The following is a 24,655-nucleotide window of genomic DNA, read 5'->3' as shown; positions in this document are numbered from 1 at the left end:
TATATTCCCTAGGATAAAGACCTGGATGAGCTGATGGAAGGTGAAGGCCTGCAAAGACAACTGTCCACCCAAATGAACAGAGAAAGAACAACCAGTGAGATGGTTGAGGTAAAACAAAAAAAACCCTACAGTGTATTTTAGCCAAGACACGTGACTTTTTTTAGTGTTATTTACTGATATATGAATTGATATCTACATTAGGTACAGATTTTTTGGGGAGAGGGTAGATTTTTGGAGTGTCCTTCACCATTCCAAGAAGTTAGCTTTAAACAATCTATATGATTATTACTTGGATGTTGTACCAGATTTGCATGTACTCTGATAAAGTGATGCTCGCAGCTGGCTACATATCTACGTATTTATCCATTTGCTTAAATAGTACTCCTATGTATTATGTATATTTTTGACATTGAAACTAATCTGATATTCAGGTCGACGAAGATGTACCAGAAGAGGAAATCAAAGAAAATATTAAATTCACAAGACTCGTCAAATCTAATTTGAAAGAGTGGCCTTATATTCTGATTGGTAAGTAAACACATATTTTTACCCTTATTCAACAATAATAATTAACGGAATGTCATTCTGACTGATATAAAGAACTAGTAAACCTAGAAATTTTATAGGATTTGGCTCAATTTTATTAGAAAATAAATATATATTCAGATTATCTTATTTTAAAGTTATCATTTCTTCTAACTAAATGGCATGTAGATAGTAAGAGGTTGAAATCAATTATGGAATTAGCGTGTACATCATTGAGATTCATAATAAAGACCAGTTATTTAGATTTTTCTTTTTCTCTACCAATGCCTTCATTTTCTAACCTCTTGGATAGACAATAAATGTATAAGTACAGATGCATAACCTAGACAACTACCTGGTTCTAGATTTGGGGCCCTTTTTCGTCTGTGCTAGATAATTACTTTCTGCTCTTTTGTAGTGACTTGACTGTGTTAATACTTCCGACGCTCTTGGCTGATTCTCAAAGATACAATCGAAAGTCAACACAGGGTCTACGGGTTGGGGATATACAGTTTAACACCATCCCCCTTTATTGTTTTACTCTATTCGCTATTCAGACAGATGATAAATTTTCTGTTTCTAGGTGTGTCATCATCCATAACCATGGGCGCAACAATGCCGCTGTTTTCTATTCTCTTTGGTGATGTTCTCTCTATCCTAGCTTATGAAGATTCTGATAAGGTGAGATTTTTGGAAAACCACTTTACCGAATTGGTTCTTATTTATAGGGAAGATATATGTCTTGGGGAGGTTTTATTTTGAGGAAGGGAAGGTGAAAAATTGAACCTTGCAAATAATATATTTTCGTGAAAGTGTTATCAAACCCTTTTACAACTATAAATTTCTACTTGTTCAGGCCCGAAGTGAGTCAGTGTTCTACGCCATTATGTTTTTGATTCTTGGCTTTGGCAGCTTTCTGGCTCAGTTCCTGCAGGGTTTTATGTTTGGACTTTCAGGTAAAAAGTGTTTTATCTAGTTTTCCCTTCAGTTAAAGATAATGGATTCTGTTACATATATCAATAGCGGTTACGCCCCCAGAGGCTTTTATGGAGGGGGGGGGGGGGGGGTGGCGATAAGTCGATCCTTTACTTTAATGTTATGGGTGTAAGTTTTTTCCAAGGGCGATTTCCCTCGAGACGGTAAATGTACACTCCACCAAGAAACCTAAAAACCTTCCCTTAAAGGAACCCTGCAAGAAATATCGCGCTTTAACTGCTTAAAGCCTGCCACGAGTAGACCCAATACCCAAAATTTGAAGCCTCCAGCTTCAATAACAAAAAAGTTACAGACATTTCAAAGCGATTCTTTTAGTACAATGGAAATTTTGAAAGATTTTCATTGTACTAAAAGAAAATTTCAACATTAAATTACGTCGTCTGGAAGCAAAATTAAAAGCTTATCTTTGTCAGAATTTTAGACTGCCAGTAACTGATAACATTATTGCAATAAAAACGCCCCTTTTTATAGTCAAAATGTCTTTTAAAAATTCGGTTTAAATTGCGTTTGAAAGCGTAAAATCATAGCGGGGAATATTAAACTAATGTAAGTAATACAGATGCTCAGCTGTGATTGGTTGTTCAGCGGACTTAGCGTGGACTCAGGCTTCTGATTGGCTGTAAATTCTAGAGGCTGGCATTCTCACGCTACAGTACTCTTAATAAAACGCAATATAAACTGAATTTTTTTTAATGATTTTGACTATAAAGAAGAGTGTTTTTATTGTATAAACGTTATCAGTTACTGGTATGCTAAGTTTCTGCCAAAAATAAGATTATAATTTTCTTTCTAGGCGACGTATTTTAATAATGAAAATTCTATTATTAGCAATGAAAAACTTTCAAAAGTTTCATAGTACTAAAAATGTGATTTTGAAATGTCTATAACTTTTTTGTTTTTGATGCTGGAGGCTTCAAATTTTGAGTATTTGTTCTACTCGTGGCAGTCTTTCAGCAGTTGAAGCGGTTTATTTCTTGCATGGTTCCTTTAAGTGCACAGTAGAGCCATATCGTTCCAGCGGTTAGCAATATCTTAAGGATAATATAACATTAATAACCATATTGTAAAGTTGCAATGCTCATGTTAATTTTATTTTTAGGAGAATCTTTGACCATGAGGCTCAGATCTCAGACCTTTGAATCCATGCTGAAACAAGATATTGGATGGTATGATAGAAAAGAAAACAATACAGGTAAACTTGCCTTTGATTATGGTAATCATTTAGATCCCCCCCCCCCCACCTCCTTAAATTCCGAACTATATTGGATGGTATGACAAAAAAGTAAACTTGCCTTAGATTACGGTAATCATTTAGATCTTCCCCCATCCCACTTACTACAAACAATACATGTACCCTAGATTACGCCAATGTTATAGAGTTTCTTACCCCTAACCCTTTACTACATTGGATTCTATGATAAAATAAACTAATAATAAACAGGGAGTAAGGGAGGGGACAATGGGCAATTAATTCAATTTAAGAGTTTTTGAAGAAAGGCCATGAAAACCAGAATAATCCCGAAAATATGGTGGAAATTGTAAAGTGATTGTTGATTAAATCTAGAAAACCATAAACTAAGAAAAAAGTTCCAAGAAAAAAAGCAATCATTTGAAAATAAGATTACCAGTATTACAGACTGACATAGCCATTCTGTAATTAATTACTAGAAATATCTCCCTGGATCTCTTTAGATGACAGGGAAAGAGAAAAGAGATTTGGGGGCAAGTGATGTGAACACGGAAAAAAAGGCAGGCAGGCGTGTAGCTGGATGGGCAAGTATAATGACCCGCACGCCTTCCTACCCCTTTTTATCCTGTTTATTTCCCCCACCTCCCTTCTCCATTTCCCTTTCTCGTCTACTTTTAAAAAGGAGGTGGGGATGAAGGGAGTGAAATATAGTATGGGAGGGGGGCCGTGTATTTATATTTGAACTACTCTCTGTCTGCAAAACTATATATATTCAAAACTAATATAGCGAGTAACGGCATTTCTTACGCAAGTCCCCAAACTCAGTCAGAAACTGCTAAATTCTTGCACATTCCCTTTAAGCCAGTCCACTATGTGCCCAGCCAATGCAAAAACTTCAAAATTCAAAAAAATGCACTTTTGAATATTGACCAATTTTAAAGTTTTAGGTTAATCTTTGTCATATTTGAGAAGGATTCCCAAAGCTAGAGGTGTAAATATCAATTACTTATAATTTTACAGCTTCGAGAAGTAGCCTACCTAGATATTTAGGATTTTGTAATAAAGCCTGACTATTTAAATTACATTTTATATGCAAACTTTAAATTATCGTCAAACTACCAAAAATTGAGCTACAGTAATATGTTATACCTTTTTTGAAAGCTTATTGAATATACTATACGATTTTAAATTAGTTTTTATAGGGTTACCTATAAAACTTATGAGAAAATTGATGTCAAAGCATTCCCCCTTAAAGAATCAGGAATTATAATATTTTGTAATGATACGCTCAACTTCAAATAGTTTGATCTTTTTTCAGCTAACGATGCCGCATATCAGACCTTTACACATGTTTAACCAAGACACTCAGTGAATGAATCCCGTTGGTTTCAATGGCGGCATCGTTAGCTGATTTTTTTTTTCGTATTTTTAAGTAGGAGCGGTCGGACTCATTTTATAGCAATTTTTACACAAAAACGACAAATTAAAATACCTTTTTTTTTACAAATCCTTTTATCGTGATATTTATAGTTCTTGATGCAATTTTTTGATACATCCCTTATTCTTATTGCTTAAAGTCTTTAAAGGATATCCTAGCCCCCCCCCTCACCCCGGAGTTTGGGGGGAGGCCCCCCATGCACACGCCTAGAAATATTCATTTAAGCTATGTAATCGAACCTATTGCTTCTAATCAATTACCATTCTTTTTAAATCAAATGAATAATATCTTAAATGTTTCAATTTGATAAAACTAAAACCTATTCCAACCCATATGCACGCCCTAAAGAATTAAAAGAGTAAAGCAAACTTGTAAAGAAACTAAAAGATTTAAGCACATTTGTTAATAAATGTATGAAGGCCTAGAGATCTAAAGGGATAATAGAATGGCAGATAAATTGATGTACATTACCAATAATGATACACAAACTTATCCTTCTGTAGATTACAATTATTGGTTGAAAAGTTATGACACTCAACTTAATAAACAAAATGTTATCATAAAACTTTGGGGACTAGAGTGATAAACAGCCCAATGTCCCCTTCCTTCCTGATAAAGGCCCTATTGCAGACAATCAATACTTTGATTGCAAGGCCTTTGGATTAAAGTTTAGTGTTTTTGGGGTGATGTGTGATATATTTGCTTTTATTTTTAAAACAAGGATTGCTTTGTCTATAAGTAGCGCAGCAATAATAACAGGTAAATTTTTTAATGAAAAAGAATTAACATGTTTCCTTGTTTATAGTTCTTAACTTCAACAAATCCTGGGATCTAAAGGGATAAGTTAATGGCCGATAAATTGATGAACTTATCCAACAATGATACACAAAATTACCCCTTCTGTAGATTACAATTAGTGGTTTAAACGTTTGGACACTTAACATTTCAAAAAAAAACAATTAAAATTCAGTAAAAGCCCCTAAAGTTGCTAAACCAATGGATAATAAAACGTTATTATAAAGCTTTGAGGACTAGTGTAATAAACAGCCCAATGGCCCATCCCTCCCTGAAACAAATCAATTGATATATAAGCAGCGTTTCGGAGCCAGAGCCGGGAGCAGCAACATTTTTAATGGAGCCTTAGCTGTATTTTTCGTTAAAAACGGCTCCGGCTCCAGATTAGCTAAAAATGATTTTTTAAAGTAATTGTGGTATTCGGCAACCGTGAGCCATGCCTATGGCACCCCTGATCTGGGGTTCGGTGGAGGGTCAACGGCCCTCCCCCGAGTCCTGGGGAAGGGGTCTAGTGACCCCCTCCCTACACTTAGAATTAATGATTGAATCTGTCATGTTTATTATGGTTAACTGTATTCTTAATTCTCCCCCACCCTTTCAGGGATGGGGGATCATTATTGCCCAAACTGACCATTGTATATGTATTATTTAGGCTTTTATGTTATGATTATTTATTCCTATCCATGTTATTATTGTTTGTTGTATATAGCTTCAGTATCTTTTAAACCTTCAATAAAGTGACAACTGAAATTAGATGTTGATCATTATCTAGTGAAAGCTAGAGAAGCGTAGCTTCTCTATAGTAAGGTGTCCACGTCTGTCACACTGCCGTAATCTAATTGAACTCCGGTGTCTGCCATTTATCCTCGGCGGATACCACAACTTTGGTGACAGCTGTGTGAGATTACGGCGAACCACAAGTGTAGAGCAGACGCGCATCTGAGGCTAAGGTACTCCCAGCAGTGAATCTGGCAAAACTGACGCAAGCAACCTGAATTACCCACCCTGGACAGCAAAGTTTAACTCTGCATCCGGCAGTTGTGGAAGCGAGACAGCGAAATTCGACGAATAACCGCGAGCAGCGCTGATATCTAACGGAGAATTGAGCGCCAAAAGGGCTGAAACAGGCCTGCGGACCGGCTGAAACAAGCCAAATAAGTGTAAACGGCTGGAAATAGGCCAACTTTACTGCAAGAAATAGCAGGATCCGAACCAGTGGCGCTAGCAGGACGGGACATTCCCTGCCGCCATCAGCCGGATTTGGATCAGCGGCGCTAGCAGGACGGGACATTCCCTGCCGCCGATAGGCTGAAACATGCCACATAGCTGCAAGCTGCGAGCTAACATACGAGTGTAGTGCACCAGAACAGAGAAAAACTACGTCAACTCCGAGTATCCTGAGAAGCTACAACGCAGCCACCCATCTAGAAAAACAGATATTATATCACATTTGCAGGGATTACCACCCTAGTGTGATGGCCAAACAATAGATTTATGAGCAAAGCTTGGCAAACAAATTGTTGTGTTGTGATAAATCTAAGAATAGAACAGGCTTGGATTATTGTGTATTGTGATAACAGCTAAAAATAGAACAGAGTTGGTAAACAAATCTGTTATGCAATTGTGATAAGGACAAAAATAGAAGCTAGATGTAATATAATAAAGACCCTGATATACAATCAAAACAATCTCAAGCCCACAGCACAACAACAATACACCCCTTATTCCAAGGGAAGGGGAGGGGCCCCTCTCCATTGAAGGCAAATACAATCAGGGTGATATAATAGATAAGCCTAGGATTAAGAAGAAAGGCCCTATTACACCAACACACAGTTACCCCCCCTCCCTCACAGCTTTATAATAACGTTTTATTATCCATTGGTTTAGCAACTTTAGGGGCTTTTACTGAATTTTAATTGTTTTTTTTTGAAATGTTAAGTGTCCAAACGTTTAAACCACTAATTGTAATCTACAGAAGGGGTAATTTTGTGTATCATTGTTGGATAAGTTCATCAATTTATCGGCCATTAACTTATCCCTTTAGATCCCAGGATTTGTTGAAGTTAAGAACTATAAACAAGGAAACATGTTAATTCTTTTTCATTAAAAAATTTACCTGTTATTATTGCTGCGCTACTTATAGACAAAGCAATCCTTGTTTTAAAAATAAAAGCAAATATATCACACATCACCCCAAAAACACTAAACTTTAATCCAAAGGCCTTGCAATCAAAGTATTGATTGTCTGCAATAGGGCCTTTATCAGGAAGGAAGGGGACATTGGGCTGTTTATCACTCTAGTCCCCAAAGTTTTATGATAACATTTTGTTTATTAAGTTGAGTGTCATAACTTTTCAACCAATAATTGTAATCTACAGAAGGATAAGTTTGTGTATCATTATTGGTAATGTACATCAATTTATCTGCCATTCTATTATCCCTTTAGATCTCTAGGCCTTCATACATTTATTAACAAATGTGCTTAAATCTTTTAGTTTCTTTACAAGTTTGCTTTACTCTTTTAATTCTTTAGGGCGTGCATATGGGTTGGAATAGGTTTTAGTTTTATCAAATTGAAACATTTAAGATATTATTCATTTGATTTAAAAAGAATGGTGCAGTTCGGGACTGTCCCAGCTAGGATCAACGTACTGGGCGGCGCGGCTGAACCCAACCGGGTTGGCCTAGGCTTCAGTCTTAACCATCTGGGGCCAGAGCTGATACAGCCCAACAACATAGCCGAGCCAGAGGTGCTGAGGCCCCAGCCTTTCAGCCTCAACATGATGGAACCTGCCCGACTGAGCCTACCCAGCAAGAGTGGAGGGGCGCTGCCCAGCGTCCCTGAGACGGTGTATGGGGAGGTCCTGGCAGCCGCCGAACGAGAGAGGCAGGAGGTGCTAGCCAGCACCTCTGCATCGATGTATGGGACGCCACCCGGCGTCGCCACCTGGGATGATGGGGGGGTGCTATCCAGCGCCTCCCACCTGGTGCCTGGGGCGACAACCGTCGCCGCCACCGAGATACCTGGATCCTGGAACGAGCCAGCCTCCAACCTGATGTCTGGGGCGACAACCGTCGCCGCCACCGAGAGACCTGAGTCCTGGAACGAGCCAGCGGTCCCAGAGGAAGGGGTGACACCCGTCACCCCCAGTCAGCCAGCGCCACCAGCCTGCAAGGAGAGCCCAGCTACATGCCAGCCAGCGCCACCAGCCTGCAGGGAGAGCCCAGCTACATGCCATCCAGAGCCCCCTGCCAGCCAAGGGAACCCAGCTGCTCAACATCAGGATAAGTTGAATTTGTTAAATGTGTTGTATCCAAAATATTGTAAACACCCAGCCTTGCCTGTGCCCCCTGCACCTGAGGCTGGGGAGATTGAAATTTGGGAAAATAAGGACTTGCCTGTGCCACATGCACCTGAGTTCCTAGGGCAGGGGAGGGCAGTGAGTAAGGGCGAGCCTGTGCCACATGCACTTCAGCCCCATGCCACTGGGCATGCTTTGGACAAGGGAAGGGAGCACTTAGGGCTAGGGGAGCCGACACCCAGGCAAGTGCCAGTCGCTTGCCAGTCTGTCATTGGGGAGGGTATCGGGGTGCCTCGGCCGCATACAGATAACGCTCAATGGAAACTTGTATCTAGCCAGGAGCAGCCCAGCCGTGTCCAGTCCCAAGAAGCAGCCGTGACCAGAGCTGAAGATCCCCAGCCGCGTGTACGAGGAAGATGGTTGCCTGGAAGCCTCTCCCATTGGTGGATGGTCCTGTGGGGCCTCCTGCTGGCAGCCGTGTGGCCTACAACCAGCTACGTCCTGGTGGGGTGGGACTGTGCCAACCCCACCCATGTCACGTCTTACAATAAAGAAAAGATGTGTAACACGGAGCCCCTACACCAAGAGGTGCCCCTGGGCCATGAAGTACACGTCCTGCAGCAAGTCAAGGTGAGGGAAACCACTGGGTACAGTTGTCAGCTCACCGTGTCCCAGTGGACATTCAGGTGTGGGGTATGGGGTCACCTCAAGGTGACCTCGGTCCCCACCCTCATGAGGCTAACCAAGATAGACCCAGAAGCGTGCCGAGACCTGGCCAGGAACCGAGTCTACACGTTGCCAGGCAAGACCCAGCCACTGACGTTCCAGCTGAACCACCCCCTGTTCTTCACCATCGACATGGTGGGCGCCCTCGTCAACAGCCCCGAGGGGGTGGGTTGTGAGGGGGAGGACGTCCACTTTGAGGGCCAGCTATACCGCAACGAATTAGTGCTCCAGGAGCGACGGCTGCTGGTCAAGGAGGAGACCTATGTGGTGGAGGATGGACGGGTGGAGTCCCAGTCTGACCACTTGACCCTAGAGTGTCCCCATTCTGAGCTGTCCTGCATCACTGGAGAAGCAACCTACGTGTGGGACCACCTGGGGAGAGATTGCCCCTTGAGGCTGATCCGCAGCCTCCAGCCCAGCCTGGTGATGGATGCATATCTGGTTGACCATCAGGCTCAGTTTTTCATCAACATGACCAACCCCACCTCGATTGTGAACTGCGACTTCGAGGCCCATGCCACAAACCATCCAGCGCTGTTCGTGGCAGCTGACCCAGCCGCGGCTGCGCTGCCCAGAGTGTCGGCCAGGGATGTTGACGTTCCCCTTCAAGCACAGATACATGCAGGTTATATTGGATTTACCCTGGAAACGCGCATGAAAAGCACCGCAGCAGAAGAAGTGGCGGCCAACTGCTGGAAGCTCCAGCAACTAGACCCGGCCCACCCGGTGCGTGTCCAGGGGAGCACGTTCTCGGTACTGAGGGGAGACATCCTGCTGCAGCTGACCTGCCAACGTCACAAGTACGTTGTCCGCGAACACAAGGAGTGTTGGGACAAAGTGCCAGTAGAGCCCACAGGTTTTGTAGACGCTGTGACACGGGTATACAGTGAACACGCCACCAAGATTCCCTGCTCCTCCACCTACCCCCTGACTGTGCACGCGGAGGAAGGCTGGATAGAGTTAACCCCTGCTCCCAAGAAGAGGCCACCCCCGCTGGATACGCCTAAGCAGTTGTTGACAGAACCCTTAGATGACTTCAGTTCAGGTGGCTTGTATTCGCAGGCTGAGTTGAACGACTGGCAACAACTGCTGGCGTTCCCAGCATACAAGAGTGCCATGCTGACCGGCCTATCCTATGGCTCCTGCGTTCAGCAAGGCAGCTGTTCGGCCACAGGAGACCATGGGATAGTGTCCTACAACATTGACCGACTGGCGGAGGAAGGAGAGGCAGCCCTGGATGTCTGGGCTGGATTTAGACAAGCCATCCACGAGTGGGGAGATGGCGCAGCCATACTGTGTTTGCTGTTGTTGATCCTCAAACTGCTGGGGGACCTAACCATCATCTCCCTGGCAGCAGCACAAGGAGGAGTCCGAGCAGCCCTGAATGCGATATCACAAGTGTTCCTGTACCATCCAGCTTTATATAGGAAAGCGCTGGCTAGAGCCAGGCTCAACCATGCCAAGTCCCGGGACTTTTCAGTGGACTGGGATGCCATTCCCATCGGCAGGGAAGCAGCAGAGGAAATGGTGTCTATGAAATCCACTGACAGCGGGCATGACCGCCCAGGCAGGCCAGGACCGCCCTCTGGCAGACCCCGCGGCCCCTCAGGAGGACAGGCCGCTGCTCAGACGATCAACCTGACAGCCAGTGCCCCAGCCGCTGCCAACAACAACCAGCAGGCCCCACTGCTGACTGTTCCAGCAACAACTGTGCCACCAGCAAACCTGATACCTGCCGGCGCTGACCAACGTGTCCAACCCAAGCCAGCCTCTGCCTTCTATCCCACATTGGGAGCCCACCAACCTTAAGAGGATACTCACCACTAGGATTCCATTGAATCATTATCGTTTGTATATATTTTAGCCCTAAGGAGCGGGCCGAAGGCCTCAACCACTGTCGGAAGTCTGGTAGGGAAACCCCCTCCCCGCCTTCCGAGGGGAGAGTTGTGGTATTCGGCAACCGTGAGCCATGCCTATGGCACCCCTGATCTGGGGTTCGGTGGAGGGTCAACGGCCCTCCCCCGAGTCCTGGGGAAGGGGTCTAGTGACCCCCTCCCTACACTTAGAATTAATGATTGAATCTGTCATGTTTATTATGGTTAACTGTATTCTTAATTCTCCCCCACCCTTTCAGGGATGGGGGATCATTATTGCCCAAACTGACCATTGTATATGTATTATTTAGGCTTTTATGTTATGATTATTTATTCCTATCCATGTTATTATTGTTTGTTGTATATAGCTTCAGTATCTTTTAAACCTTCAATAAAGTGACAACTGAAATTAGATGTTGATCATTATCTAGTGAAAGCTAGAGAAGCGTAGCTTCTCTATAGTAAGGTGTCCACGTCTGTCACACTGCCGTAATCTAATTGAACTCCGGTGTCTGCCATTTATCCTCGGCGGATACCACATAATATTATAATTTGGCAACAGTCTATTTCCATATAATAAACTGAAAAACTATTGTTACTTAACAAACAGACACACATGAACAAAAATTGATATATTAATTTTAAGGTAGGAGCCGGAGCCGTATTTCCAGATACGGCTCCGCGGAGTCGCATCAAATTAAACGGCTCCGACATTCTGCATATAAGTATTTCATTGATAATTTATTTAAGGGGGGGGGGGGGGTAAAATGTGGTGACTTGAAACACGACATACCAGCAATTTTATTTTGGGCGCTACTCCCTTAGTTTTAGAGATAATTGGGTAAAATCTTTTGTGTTGTGTCACCAATCACCCCAAGTTTTGGTATCTTTAAAAAAAACTGCGGCGGAACCGCCGTTCACGGACGTTTTCCGCCACCACACAAGTTTTTTTTTATTGCATTTCTCGCTGAATTAGGCAATTTGCAATCATTTGATACCGTGTTATTTTTTTAAAAATTTTTTCCCCTCATAACCAACCCTGTAGGGGACTTCATTTTCAAATTCTCATTTATCAAGGTATATCTTAAATTCAGCACTTTTAACAGTTATAAATCTATCTCAACCATAACATTTATAAATTAGTAACTACTGCTGCTTCATAACGAAATATACTTAAAAGAAAAAAATCTTCATTATCAATCGCATCTCTTAGTGAAGTGAATCAAGCAAATTTAGCTTGGTCAGTTAAATTCAGTGCTTCTCCTGTGCTTTTAAGATATTGGATCCAAATCGTTTTAGGGTGTCACTAATCATCCCAATTTTGGTATCTTTGAAAAAAATGGCGGCGGGCCCGCTGCTCCCGCCGTTTTCAGCCGCCGCCGCCAAATTTTTTTTTATGCATTTCTCGCCAAATTAGGCAATTTGGAATCATTTGAGATAATGTTATTTTTTGTTGGCGGAAAATGGCGGTTAACGGCGGGAGCGGCGATCCCGCCGCCGTTTTTTTTTTAAGATACCAAAACTTGGGGTAATTAGTGACCCAACCCAAAAGACTTTACCCAATATGAAGCAAAATTAACAGAACTATGAGTTTTTGTTTTATATTGGAATTCTGGGCACATAGTGCAGTCCCCAAAGTCTGAGACTCCTAAAGATTGAATATTCGATCCATTGTCCCCTCCCTTGCTCCCTGAATAATAAAGGATCATAGCTGCTTTAGATTACGGTAAGTGCAAGATCCCCCCCTCTCCCTCTAAGGTGAAGGGTATAATGGAAGCAAAACAATACATTGAGTATGAAGAATAATTTGAAGTAATTAAAAACACTTTTTCATATATATTTTATCTAATTACCTCACATTTATTATTAAAAACGCTTTTATCCCTAAGTAAGGATAATCAACATAAATCTTTTAAATATTTCTCTTAAAAATCATTAATTTCTAGATTTAGACTTTTAAATATATACACAAGTTTTTTGTTTTGTTTTATACAAAAGTAAAATGATGTCTCTCTGTGTGTAGCTAAATATTTCGCTAACGGCTTGACCGATTTAGTTCTCCCCTTTTAAAGTGAATCTTATCATATATGGGTCGAGCAAAGGTTTTGGAACACCCTTCATAAAAAATTTCTTCACTTTTTCTTTTCATACTGAAATTAAAATTGGAGGGTCGACTCTCCTTCCCCCCTTAAGATGTTAAACATAATCTATTTTTAATTTCAGGAGCTTTGTGTGCCCGTCTGTCTGGTGATGCCTCTAAGGTTCAGGGTGCTACTGGTGCCAGAATAGGATCTATCCTCCAGGGAATAGCAGGTAAATGTATAGATAGATACTATATGTGATGCCTCCAAAGTGCAGAAAGTGCCAGAATAGGATACATCCCTCCAGGGAATAGCAGGTAAATGTAAAGATAGTTTTAAATGTCATGCTCCAATCTCCAAGGATAAACTGGTGCCAGAATAGGATCTATCCTTAAGGGGAGAAGGTTTATAACAAATACACTTTTTATTGTTAATAATCCAATCATTAATATGAACTGTAACAACAAATCATAATTTCAGGAATGATAATCGCCATTGGCCTGGGTTTGGCCTACAATTGGAAACTTGGATTGGTTTGCTCCGCTTTCTTTCCTCTTCTCATCCTTGCTGTTATGACAGAAATGAAGTAAGCTATACATGGATATATTATTACTTGGATCTTACACCACATTTCCATGTTCTCTATAAAGTGAAACACGTAGCGGGTTAAAATAATTATTATCCCCTTCCACCCCTGTTATCCCATCTCCTCCTCTCATACTTAAGCAATAAATGAGTTACATGTTATGAAGTTAAATTGACGACAAATTTTCCCAAACATATCTACGTATATTCTGCACTACATACATTAAGCTATTAATCATAAGATTTACAACATCCATCAAAATGAAACTAAAACAGGCAAATAAACATGAAAAATAAAAGTAAATTGGAAGCTTTTGCTAAAACGATTTTTAAATCCAATAGGTAAGCTGTATTATTTTAAAATCTATTTAGTATGGACTGTACTAGCTTATTTTAAAAATCCTCTAAATCAATGTTTTCTAGGTTTACTCTTGGTACTCAGGGAAATCAGATGAAAGCTTTTGAACAATCTGCCAAATTAGCTGTTGAAGCTATTGTCAACATCAGAACTGTTGCAGGTAATTATTAGTGTATAGCCCCAGCATAATTTTCATGGGGGGGAGGGAAGGGGGGGGGGGGGGGGTGCGTAACATAGCTCTTGTAGACACGCCCCCCCATCCTAACCCACACAAGCAATATTCAGTTTGTCCCCTCCCCCCTGCAAGGTTATAAACAAAAGGGTTGGATGGGAGAGATTTTTTAGCACAATGAATAACTCTGTCTCCAATTATAAGACAAAATTCATTTAGAGTTTTGTAATATATTGTCCCAAAAAGAAATTAACTAAGATTAATATTACAAAAAAATGTATCAAGGATTGAGATGTGAGGACCGCTACTGCAACATGTACGCGGAGGTGTTGAAGGTTCCCCACCAACAAGGAATGAAGGGCGCACACAAGCATGGAATTCTATTTGGATTCTCACAGGCCGCCCAGTACTTTGGCTGGGGTATCACAACATACTATGGAGGATATTTGGTTGTCAAGGTACCTAAGCTGTTTTTTTATAACATTTTTATGTATATATTCATATAATTGTAATATAGATTAGTTTCCACGAAAAAGTTGGCCTCGATGGGTTAAGTAAAAGACCCAGTGCCAAAAAAACCATAAAACTATAACCAGTTTTGTTATCCTGTGCAATAGGCCCCTCGGGGCTAACAAATCTGGTTTTAAACTTTCATTAATTTTTCATTTTAATATCCACAGAAAGCTGTCTTTATTATGATGCGATAATTAACTATTCTTGTTCAGGAATGTATGGAGTATAGAAATGTGTATATAGTGACCAATGCTATTATTGGAGGCGCTGGAATGATTGGGTACTCATTTGCCTTTACTGCAGATTTTAATAAGGTATAACATAGTGCCTATTTATATTTTCTTTAAAACATATGTCTTTCATTCTCTATCTATTTATATTTTCAGTAAAGCTCGGCTGCCGCGCATAAGCCTTAAATTTAAAACCGCTAGTGACACAAAAAAATTCTAAAGATGGGTTGTCTGTTTAGGAGGATATTTAGACGTTCAGATGAATTTTTAAGTTACAATATGTCGATTTTTCTGAGGATACACGATGCTGCCGAGCCCTGATTTTCTGTTTCGGCGTATTCTGTTTTAAAATTAATGGCGTTTCTTTTATTAATTTGTCAGACACGTGACAGTATTAATCATATATATTAAACTTAGTTCATATAGAAAATATACAGTTTCAATCAGACATTAAAGTATAAGGGTATACTTATCTAATAGATAGGTTATAGGTCGCCAAAAAATTAGGTGGTAATTCATAGCGAAGGGGATTGGAGGTAGCATGAGACTCGGTACATATATTGCACGAGCTCGATGGCTATTCCATGACGAAATATCTTAATATACTTAAAATAAAACTCTATAGGTATGATTATTATTAGGCTATTGTGGCAGCTTCCCGAATCTTCAGCATTATTGACAGAAAACCTGAAATCGATGCTAATCCAGCTACAGGTAAAGTAATAGATATATGATATACGTGGATATTATGACAGGGCAAAAATTGTCGTAAATTTAGATTGCTAATATGGAGATCATTTAATGGCCAGAACGTTCACTTTATATAGGTAAAGATTAATCTGGTGTAAAATCCAAGTATTATTAAATCCATTGGTAACATGGCCATACTTAACAAAACAAAAGACTGTACAGAAGTACGGCAATAAAAGGACTTCTAAGACAATAATTGATTTCACATGAGAAAAATACACGTCTAAACTACTACTAACCTCAGTAAAAAACTGAATTGGTCAGCATTGCCGACAACCTGACGGACAAAGTAAATTTTATATTGGATGTGTATTGGTATGTGAAATATTCACAACAACTTTCATGAATAGCAGCCGAGAAAATCACGTTTTCTCCTTAAACGTGGCTGACAGACAGACATTTCAAATTTTAGTGTAACTTTTATATTTAAAACATCTGCTGTAGAAAGTGCTTTTGTATTCTATATTTCATTCGTAAAGTTCACAGAAAAAACATAATCATTACACTGTAAAATAATGTTCCAATTTACTTTTAATTTAGGTCTTCAGTTGAATAACATCCAGGGAAATATTAATCTCAAGAAGGTTCAGTTCTCATATCCCACGAGGCCAGGAGTTCAGGTGACTTATTACTTTTTTCATAGAAACTATTGATACCTTTCTCTCTGATAAAAAAAATCTTGAAGCTCTGTGAAATTTATCTTATACTTTGCAATAGTAGTATCTCATCCCTATACATTTTAATCATAGAGTCTTTGAAATTAATGTAGAAAGAATATACGTGACAGTATGACAGGGGGAAAATTGTCGTTAATTGAGGTTGCCAACATGGAACTTGTTTATTGGTCAGTTCGTTCATCCAGTATCAGGGGAGGGGATGGGGTGAATGTGGTGGAGGAAGGGAATCGTTAATTTAGCCCGCTGCAAGTTTAACTTAATCAGAGAAGATGAAAATCTGGGGTAAGATCCAAGTAATAATATATTCATTGAATTTAATAAATACAACTGTAGCACAGCTTTAAAGTAGGCCCACAAATTAAAGCCAACCATCTTACATAGCAGCAGTAGGAACCATACATTATTAATATATCTAGGTATTGAAAGAGTTGAATTTGAGCGTGCCAGCTGGACAGAAAATTGCTCTGGTTGGTTCATCAGGATGTGGTAAATCTACAGTTATTCAACTTATTCAAAGGTAAATTGTAATTGACTGTAAGGGAGTAAATCTTAACATTAATTTCAATAAATGTTTTCCTATTTCATCAATTCCAATTAGTAACCGCTAGATAAGAAAAATCATGTGTAACATCGTATTACAGACAATTTTAGAGGAAACAAAGGCTTAGGCTAACAAAACTTATTTTAATTTTCAAATAGTATATTTTAATAAGCGCAGAAAGCTGTCTACAATACGATACGATAAATAACTATTTTATATATTTATATTTGTTTGGTGAATTTTATGTAAACTGAAGATAAGCTAAAAAAAATTAAATAATATATTTCATAGCTTTCAATCTAAACGTTTAAGTTTAAAAATGACAAGTTCTCTAAACAAATGATTTAATATCTAGGTTTTACGATGTACAAGGAGGAAGCTTAGAGGTTGAGGGTATGGATATAAAATCTCTAAATTTGCCAAATGTCAGATCTGCCCTTGGTATAGTTTCACAGGTCAGGTTTGGATTATTTTTTCTTGATCTATCTGCAGTCCTTGTTTTGCCACCATTCATTTTTATGATAACTGTGGAAAGTTCTTAGTTTGGGCCTTAGGAAGAAGCAGTTTAGTATTTTCGACTCTTTCGAGTTACTATATCTTATAAATTAAAAATTAGAATTAAAAAAAAAACACAAACTATGATCAGATCATACTATCTTTTTGTACAGACTTTATTCAATGATCTAAAGGTATAAGACAATGGCCGGTAAATTTATGTACTTCCCCCCAATGATAATACACAAATTACCCTTTCTGCAGATAACAGTAAGTTGTTGAAACGTTTGGACACTCAACTTTGTGAACCAACCAATAATTTTTTTTTTTTATAAAAGTCATTAAAATTGTTGAGACAACGAATAAGAAATCATTATCATAAAACTTTGGGGACTAGTGTAATAATCAGTCCAATGTCCCCCCCCCCCCCTCCCTGATTTGTTCTATATATTAACCGTTATAGCTCTTTCTTTCCTTTTAACTCTTAGTTTTATTGTATTTGCATTTAGGAGCCAACACTATTTGACCGCACCATTGCTGAGAACATAATGTATGGAGACAACACCCGTGTGGTTACTATGGACGAGGTGGTTGAAGCTGCCAAGAAAGCAAATATCCATCAGTTTTGCTCCACTCTGCCAGAGGGTTATGAAACAAGGTTAAATATTTTCATTTCAATTTTGGTGGCGCAGGCGCTCTATTACTTTTGCTTGTCTTCAAAAGGAGAAAACCGGAAATGGGAATTTCAATTTTTCCGTTTATTGGCGGAACATGATAAAAAATTTAAACGGATATATCTAATGATCAAATGATTAATGTTTAGTGACTTTTTACTCAAGTTTAACAGTTTGTTAGAACTTACATTACAAACATGCTTCAACCTATTCTATTACACTCCATCCTAAATAAAGGATGGGGGGTAGGTGTTCCTTCCCCATTACATTAGTACATACACATTACACACATTAGCTATGGCTTACTACGTAACATAAATTCATATAAAAGTTTTTGGAAGGGGGTTGGGGATTCTGCCCTCCACTTTACATTTTAATTTTAAAAAGAATAATAAGTGGGTATTTTTTCCAGATGCGATTTTCTTTGACGGGTGAAGGTCATAATCCTTACCTAGACACATATGAGAAGCTCATTGTAATGGCAATATCGTTCCAGTGGTTTGCACCTTTAGTAAACATTGACAGACAGACAGACACACTCCAGTTACTTTAATATAAGGATTTCTATAAACATGGAATGATGTACAAACTATAACCAAAATTTAATTTATTTAGGGTTGGCAGTAAAGGAACCCAGCTATCAGGAGGTCAGAAACAGAGAGTAGCCATAGCCAGAGCCCTTGTTAGGAACCCCAAAATCTTGCTCCTGGACGAGGCTACATCAGCTTTGGATACTGAGAGTGAAAAAGTGGTTCAGGTTTGTGCGTTAAAATTGTAGTTATGCATACCCTGTTAAATCATGTTTTGTCTAAAACTTACGATTTCAGTAAGTTATGAACCTATTAAGTTTTCCATTTTTTGTGATAATAGGCTATTTTATTTATGGATCTAAGTTTTTCTCTGTTGTTCCCTTTCTCTTCGATTACAAAACCCTTCAAGTCGGTGCGTAGCCGCTAAAAATTATATAAAGAAGTCTTTTATTGAACAAAATTTTTATTACCCCTTTAAAACTACATAATACTTGATATTATTCACGAAGCAAAAAACCCTGGAAAAAAACATATCATCAAATGCTTTACTAAATTCAAAAGAACATTAATTACCCAACTTTGAAAATCTTTCCATTAACAAATGAATATTTATTTATCGCATAGTATTATAGACAGCTTTCTACGAATATAAAACTAGAAAAAATATGAGATTAAATCGGTTTTGTTTGTCCTGAGGGATTAACAAAATAACGTATTTTAAGCAAAATTGCATGATTTCTTCAAATAGTTTACATCTTGCATTTTAATAAGAGCTGCAATGCGTCATTGCGTATATCAGAAATCAAGAGGATTTTTTTTGTTTTGTAGTATTATATTCATTTTTTATTTTAGGACGCTTTGGACAACGCTATGACTGGTCGTACCTCCATAACCATCGCGCACAGACTCTCAACAATAAAGGACGCGGACAAAATATTTGTTTTCAAGAGCGGGGATATAGTGGAGAGCGGTACTCATGAAGGCCTTCTGGCAGCCGGTGGCATTTATTTTAAACTCTGGAATTCCTCTTCTAAATAGAGAATTTATCAATAATTTGCATTTTTTGTTTCAATTTCATACAACGATTCTATTTCTTTATTCCTTTCATGTATAAGAATATCTTAAATAAGAATTATATGGTAATTTTCATTCAGATTAGTAGATTTATTTATAGTACCTGCTATTTCTAATGATAAACAGATAGACTTGGAAAATAAAAAGCCATTTCTCAGTATTTTGTTTTAGAGAATCATAAATATTTCTTTATAATAAATAATAGTTTTTTTCGTATATGCATTACGATTATATTGTATTGCATATTCAAGTATTATTTTTATCATTTAATTTTGTGATATTTTATTCTTAAATTGCTCAAATGATTTTGTCAGTTATAAATTAAGTTCTTATAAAGATTATTTGACCATTTTTCTTTATTAATAAAAAATTATTTCTTTAGCAACGAATAGGAGTTAACTTTATTTAAAATGTTATGAGTTTTCCTAATTTTCTGTCATGATTCTTTTAAATGGAAGCCTGCAAGAAATACACTGCTCTAGCTGATGTAAGACTGCCACAAGTAGACCCAATACCCCATCTTTGAAGCCTTTTTACTTATTGTTATTAAACCTGGAGGCTCCAAGTTTGAAATGTTACTGTTGGGTCTACGTGTTGCGCAGTCTTTCAGCAGAGCAGTGTATTTCAAACAGGCTTTCTTTAATGTATTAAATAAAAATAATAACCAAGACCAAGTAAACGAACAATTGTGCCATGGTATGACTATTTCTATACGTGATTATATTTTCTATGTGCATGTTTATTTCAATGTTATAAATCATATTGCATATGCTCAGTAATTTACTCAAGAATATCTTTTTTATGTAATTTGGCGCAAGAGGTATAATTTATGATTTTTTTCAATAAAATTTAAATGTAGTTTTCTTTTAAACAATAAATCCCCCTTGGTAAAAATTTTAATATCTTATTATTAATTTTTTTACAAGATAATAACTTAAAATAGAGCCAGAATTACATATAAACTAAAATTATCTATATAATATATCGAAGAAAATTAATTTTTAATAATAAGCATATGCTTGGAACTAGTTCAGTCTAAATATAAAAATTGTTAATATACCGGTTTTTAAAAATGTTTGTATATTGTATAACCATAATTGTTTTTTCTGTATGTATCAAAATAAAAACTTTAAAAAAACCTTTTTATTTATTTATTATCCTTATATCCATGAAACAACTGAACATTAATTTCAAAAAAAAGATTTTGATAATGTCCACTATTTTGTTCTTGACAAAGCACAATAGAGGTTCACCTCTTAAAACAAGGACGCAAACATTCATAAGTAGCGCATTACAAGGAACATTGATTGACGACAAACGTAAAAAGATAAGCAAGAATATTTTCAATGGTGAAAATAAGGAAGAAAGATTAAGAGGGTCATACGAAAATAAGATTCTTAATAAAAATAGGGAGGGGGGGGGAATCTCATTCTCGAAACCTTCATGATTAAAATATTCATATTTTATCACAGTGCGTATGAAGGTGCTTTGACATTTGTGTCAGAACCTAAATTGGGACATAGTGCATTTCATTACCCTAGGTAAGGTAACTTCATTTCACTTTTCAATAAAATCTAAAATGCAGCCGTTTTTGAGAAAATTAGATTTGAAAATTTCAAGTTCAATTTTCATCCACTAGGAGTTACCGCATAATCATGACAAGAAAAGTAAAGATTATTTAAAATTTTAAACAAGTTTGCTTTTATAAAGTTCTTCATAAAACCACTCCTGAAGTGAGTTAATTATTGTCTTTTTTATCAGTTGCTTTGCTAAGGTCACGGAAATAAAATAAATCATATATAGAGAGTTTTATGACAGACTTTATAAAAGCAAAGTTGTTCAAAAATTCAAATAAATAACCTTTGCTTTTTTTGTCATGATTATGCGGTAACGCCTAGTGGATGAAAATTGAACTTGAAATTTTCAAATCTAATTTTCCCAAAAACGGCTGCATTTTAGATTTTATTGAAAAGTAAAATTAAGTTACCTAACCTAGGGTTATGAAATGCACTATGTCCCAATTTAGGTTCTGACACAAAAGTCAAAGCACCTTCATACTCACTGTGTCATATTTCTTTTATTGCATGATCCATGGACTGGCAGACAAAGTAAATTTTACACTGAATACTCTAAAGAAAATGAAACCTGCATGAAAAAATCAGCCATTTTTGTTCATGCAGCAGAGAAAATAAAAAAAAACAGACTAGACATAATGTGAAAATCATTAAATTAAAAATACAAGGAGGATTTAATAGCAGATGAGTAAATCTTATTTTATCAATTACGTTATGGACTGACAGAGAGTTAATGGCAGAATAGCTTCGCTACTAAAATTGTTGACCTAAAATTCTCTAGGTTGACCCCTATAGCTTATATCTTATCCCTGGCTGATACCAACAACGAAATTAATTCGGGAAAATTTACGAAACCTATAATACATTATTTTCAGCTGTCCTTGGGGGCAACATATAGTAAAAATAACAATCTTTTTATATCTACCCCCCCCCCAAAAAAAAAAAATTTACTTTTTAAAATTTTGCTTGACGGTTATACCTTATATACCTGAGGTCGATCGTTCCGCTTTCGTCCTGTAAATATTTCGATCATATTTTTTATTTATTTCCCCCACACAACATATAGTGATGAATTAAATAGTACAATTCGAAAATCAAAAATAAATAATTTAATATAAATAATAATATTTCTTAATTTAACTTAAATTTGCTTTATTTAAGAAATATTTGCCATTCAATGCAAATATCCAGAAAACGCGCCACAGTTTCTTGGTATTTGTTGTGCAATATGGTGGAATTTCAAAAAATACATTAAACGTGTCTCTAGGAGCATTTTGGCAAGCGGCCCAGGTCGTTCGGAATAAAACGTGGAAAGACAAGGATAAAAAGTTAATATGAGAAGTCTAAAGTAACACAGTTTGAGAGACCTTAAGCGAATTATGTGAAAAAATTCGCTCGTAGTATTAAATAAAAGTAGAATGGCTGATATAGAAAGCCTGGAGAGCTAGCAGACAGAAAAAATTAAATTAAACTTAGTTGTCAGCTACGGCCGTTAGATGGCGGTAGAGAGACGTAGTATAGAGGGAGTACCTCTTGCGGCGTATTCGTGCATTATAAATGATATACAGGCTATATGAAGCGGCAGGGGCCGACAATGATGTATAGGCACGTTTATATACTCTTAACTGAGTGTTAGTAGAGGAGGACTCTACGTATGGCGGTACAGGCCAGATAAGTTTCTCAATTGCGGTAGACAGATTGTGAGACGGAACGGTACAAGTTTAGATTAAAACCACGAGGGGTGGTTGTTGTCAAGCTGAGCGCGAAAGCAAGTAGTCATACACACACACACGCACACACACACTTACACTCGGACTACAGGGGCCGAGAGAAAGCTCGCTGTTTTACTTCATTCTTTATCTGACCATTGAACGAACAACATCTAAATACAAAAGTGAAAGAATAAAGAATAAAGGATAGTGAAACATAGATTTATGCTACAAAGTCGCTTGTGATATTAATCGTTTAAGTTTTTTCTAAAAATTTATTTTTTGTAGCGTCAGTTTCGCAATCCTTTATGAAACGATAATATTAATTGTATATGTAAAGTGAATTAATCTTTTTAAATGAGAAAGTAAATTTAAGTTTCGAGAATGGTTTTTTATAAGGATAAAATATTTCAGTTTAGATAGTGGTATGTAAATCAGAATTACCTAAGATTCAAAATTAAGCACGTTTTCGTAAAAAATCGACAAACGAACGTTTAAATTGTACGAATAAGCGTTCAACTGTGAATTTTTATCGAAAATTTTCTATCGAAAATGTGCTTATTTAAGATTGATGAACGAAAATTTGTAAACGATTCGAATGAAAGCACGTAAGACAAAGAACTTATTCTGTTCCTATAAATCCTTTAAATTTACCATTCTCGAAACTTCTGGGTTACTTTAGATGGAACAGATTTACTCGTTCCGAGTCTTTCCGCGTTTTATTTCGATCGAGCTTCGGACAATATGACAAAATTGAGTAGGTACACGTTCCAAACGGATTTTTCTGGAATTCAAGCTATGAAATAATAATGTGAGGTTTTCATTGAAGTATTTAAAACGAAAAAGAAAATTGGTATTTGTTGTGCAATATGGTGGAATTTCAAAAAATACATTAAACGTGTCTCTAGGAGCATTTTGGCAAGCGGCCCAGGTCGTTCGGAATAAAACGTGGAAAGACAAGGATAAAAAGTTAATATGAGAAGTCTAAAGTAACACAGTTTGAGAGACCTTAAGCGAATTATGTGAAAAAATTCGCTCGTAGTATTAAATAAAAGTAGAATGGCTGATATAGAAAGCCTGGAGAGCTAGCAGACAGAAAAAATTAAATTAAACTTAGTTGTCAGCTACGGCCGTTAGATGGCGGTAGAGAGACGTAGTATAGAGGGAGTACCTCTTGCGGCGTATTCGTGCATTATAAATGATATACAGGCTATATGAAGCGGCAGGGGCCGACAATGATGTATAGGCACGTTTATATACTCTTAACTGAGTGTTAGTAGAGGAGGACTCTACGTATGGCGGTACAGGCCAGATAAGTTTCTCAATTGCGGTAGACAGATTGTGAGACGGAACGGTACAAGTTTAGATTAAAACCACGAGGGGTGGTTGTTGTCAAGCTGAGCGCGAAAGCAAGTAGTCATACACACACACACGCACACACACACTTACACTCGGACTACAGGGGCCGAGAGAAAGCTCGCTGTTTTACTTCATTCTTTATCTGACCATTGAACGAACAACATCTAAATACAAAAGTGAAAGAATAAAGAATAAAGGATAGTGAAACATAGATTTATGCTACAAAGTCGCTTGTGATATTAATCGTTTAAGTTTTTTCTAAAAATTTATTTTTCCCTCCCTCCCACTCCCTTAAATTTTTCATCAGTATGTTTTAATTTTATAGCATTTTTTCTTTATATATTTTTCCCTTTCATAATTTGCCGGTTTTTTATGCACGTGGTTTTTGATAGGGCAATAATAGATAGTTTCATGATTCAAATTTCAAATTTCATGTTATAAGACTTAATTTTAAAATTTTTTATAGGGGTCATTTTTAATGTCGATTC

At 37.8% G+C, this 24,655-nt stretch overlaps 1 protein-coding gene across 1 annotated transcript in view; it reads left to right on the top strand.

Annotated features, from left to right (window-relative positions):
* Positions 1 to 20,663, top strand: part of LOC145311985 (ATP-dependent translocase ABCB1-like) — a 516,884-nt gene extending 496,221 nt beyond the window's left edge. The window contains exons 20-36 of the mRNA XM_080151062.1: positions 13 to 108; positions 432 to 528; positions 1,109 to 1,206; positions 1,382 to 1,481; positions 2,621 to 2,713; positions 13,069 to 13,158; positions 13,407 to 13,512; positions 13,935 to 14,029; positions 14,327 to 14,499; positions 14,767 to 14,868; positions 15,426 to 15,498; positions 16,075 to 16,154; positions 16,628 to 16,728; positions 17,108 to 17,207; positions 17,757 to 17,905; positions 18,537 to 18,678; positions 19,304 to 20,663. Coding sequence (XP_080007188.1) covers positions 13 to 108; positions 432 to 528; positions 1,109 to 1,206; positions 1,382 to 1,481; positions 2,621 to 2,713; positions 13,069 to 13,158; positions 13,407 to 13,512; positions 13,935 to 14,029; positions 14,327 to 14,499; positions 14,767 to 14,868; positions 15,426 to 15,498; positions 16,075 to 16,154; positions 16,628 to 16,728; positions 17,108 to 17,207; positions 17,757 to 17,905; positions 18,537 to 18,678; positions 19,304 to 19,489 — 1,881 coding nt within the window. The 3' untranslated portion in view covers positions 19,490 to 20,663. The remainder of the gene's footprint in view (positions 1 to 12; positions 109 to 431; positions 529 to 1,108; positions 1,207 to 1,381; positions 1,482 to 2,620; positions 2,714 to 13,068; positions 13,159 to 13,406; positions 13,513 to 13,934; positions 14,030 to 14,326; positions 14,500 to 14,766; positions 14,869 to 15,425; positions 15,499 to 16,074; positions 16,155 to 16,627; positions 16,729 to 17,107; positions 17,208 to 17,756; positions 17,906 to 18,536; positions 18,679 to 19,303) is intronic.
* The last annotated feature ends 3,992 nt before the right edge of the window (positions 20,664 to 24,655 follow it).

The sequence above is a fragment of the Acartia tonsa genome, chromosome 2, assembly GCF_053477335.1.
Source record: "Acartia tonsa isolate MP-2025a chromosome 2, ASM5347733v1, whole genome shotgun sequence".
NCBI classification, from domain to species: Eukaryota; Metazoa; Arthropoda; class Copepoda; order Calanoida; family Acartiidae; genus Acartia; species Acartia tonsa.
The sequence above is the reverse complement of the archived record's forward strand: the minus strand, read 5'-3'. Positions and strand labels throughout refer to the sequence as shown.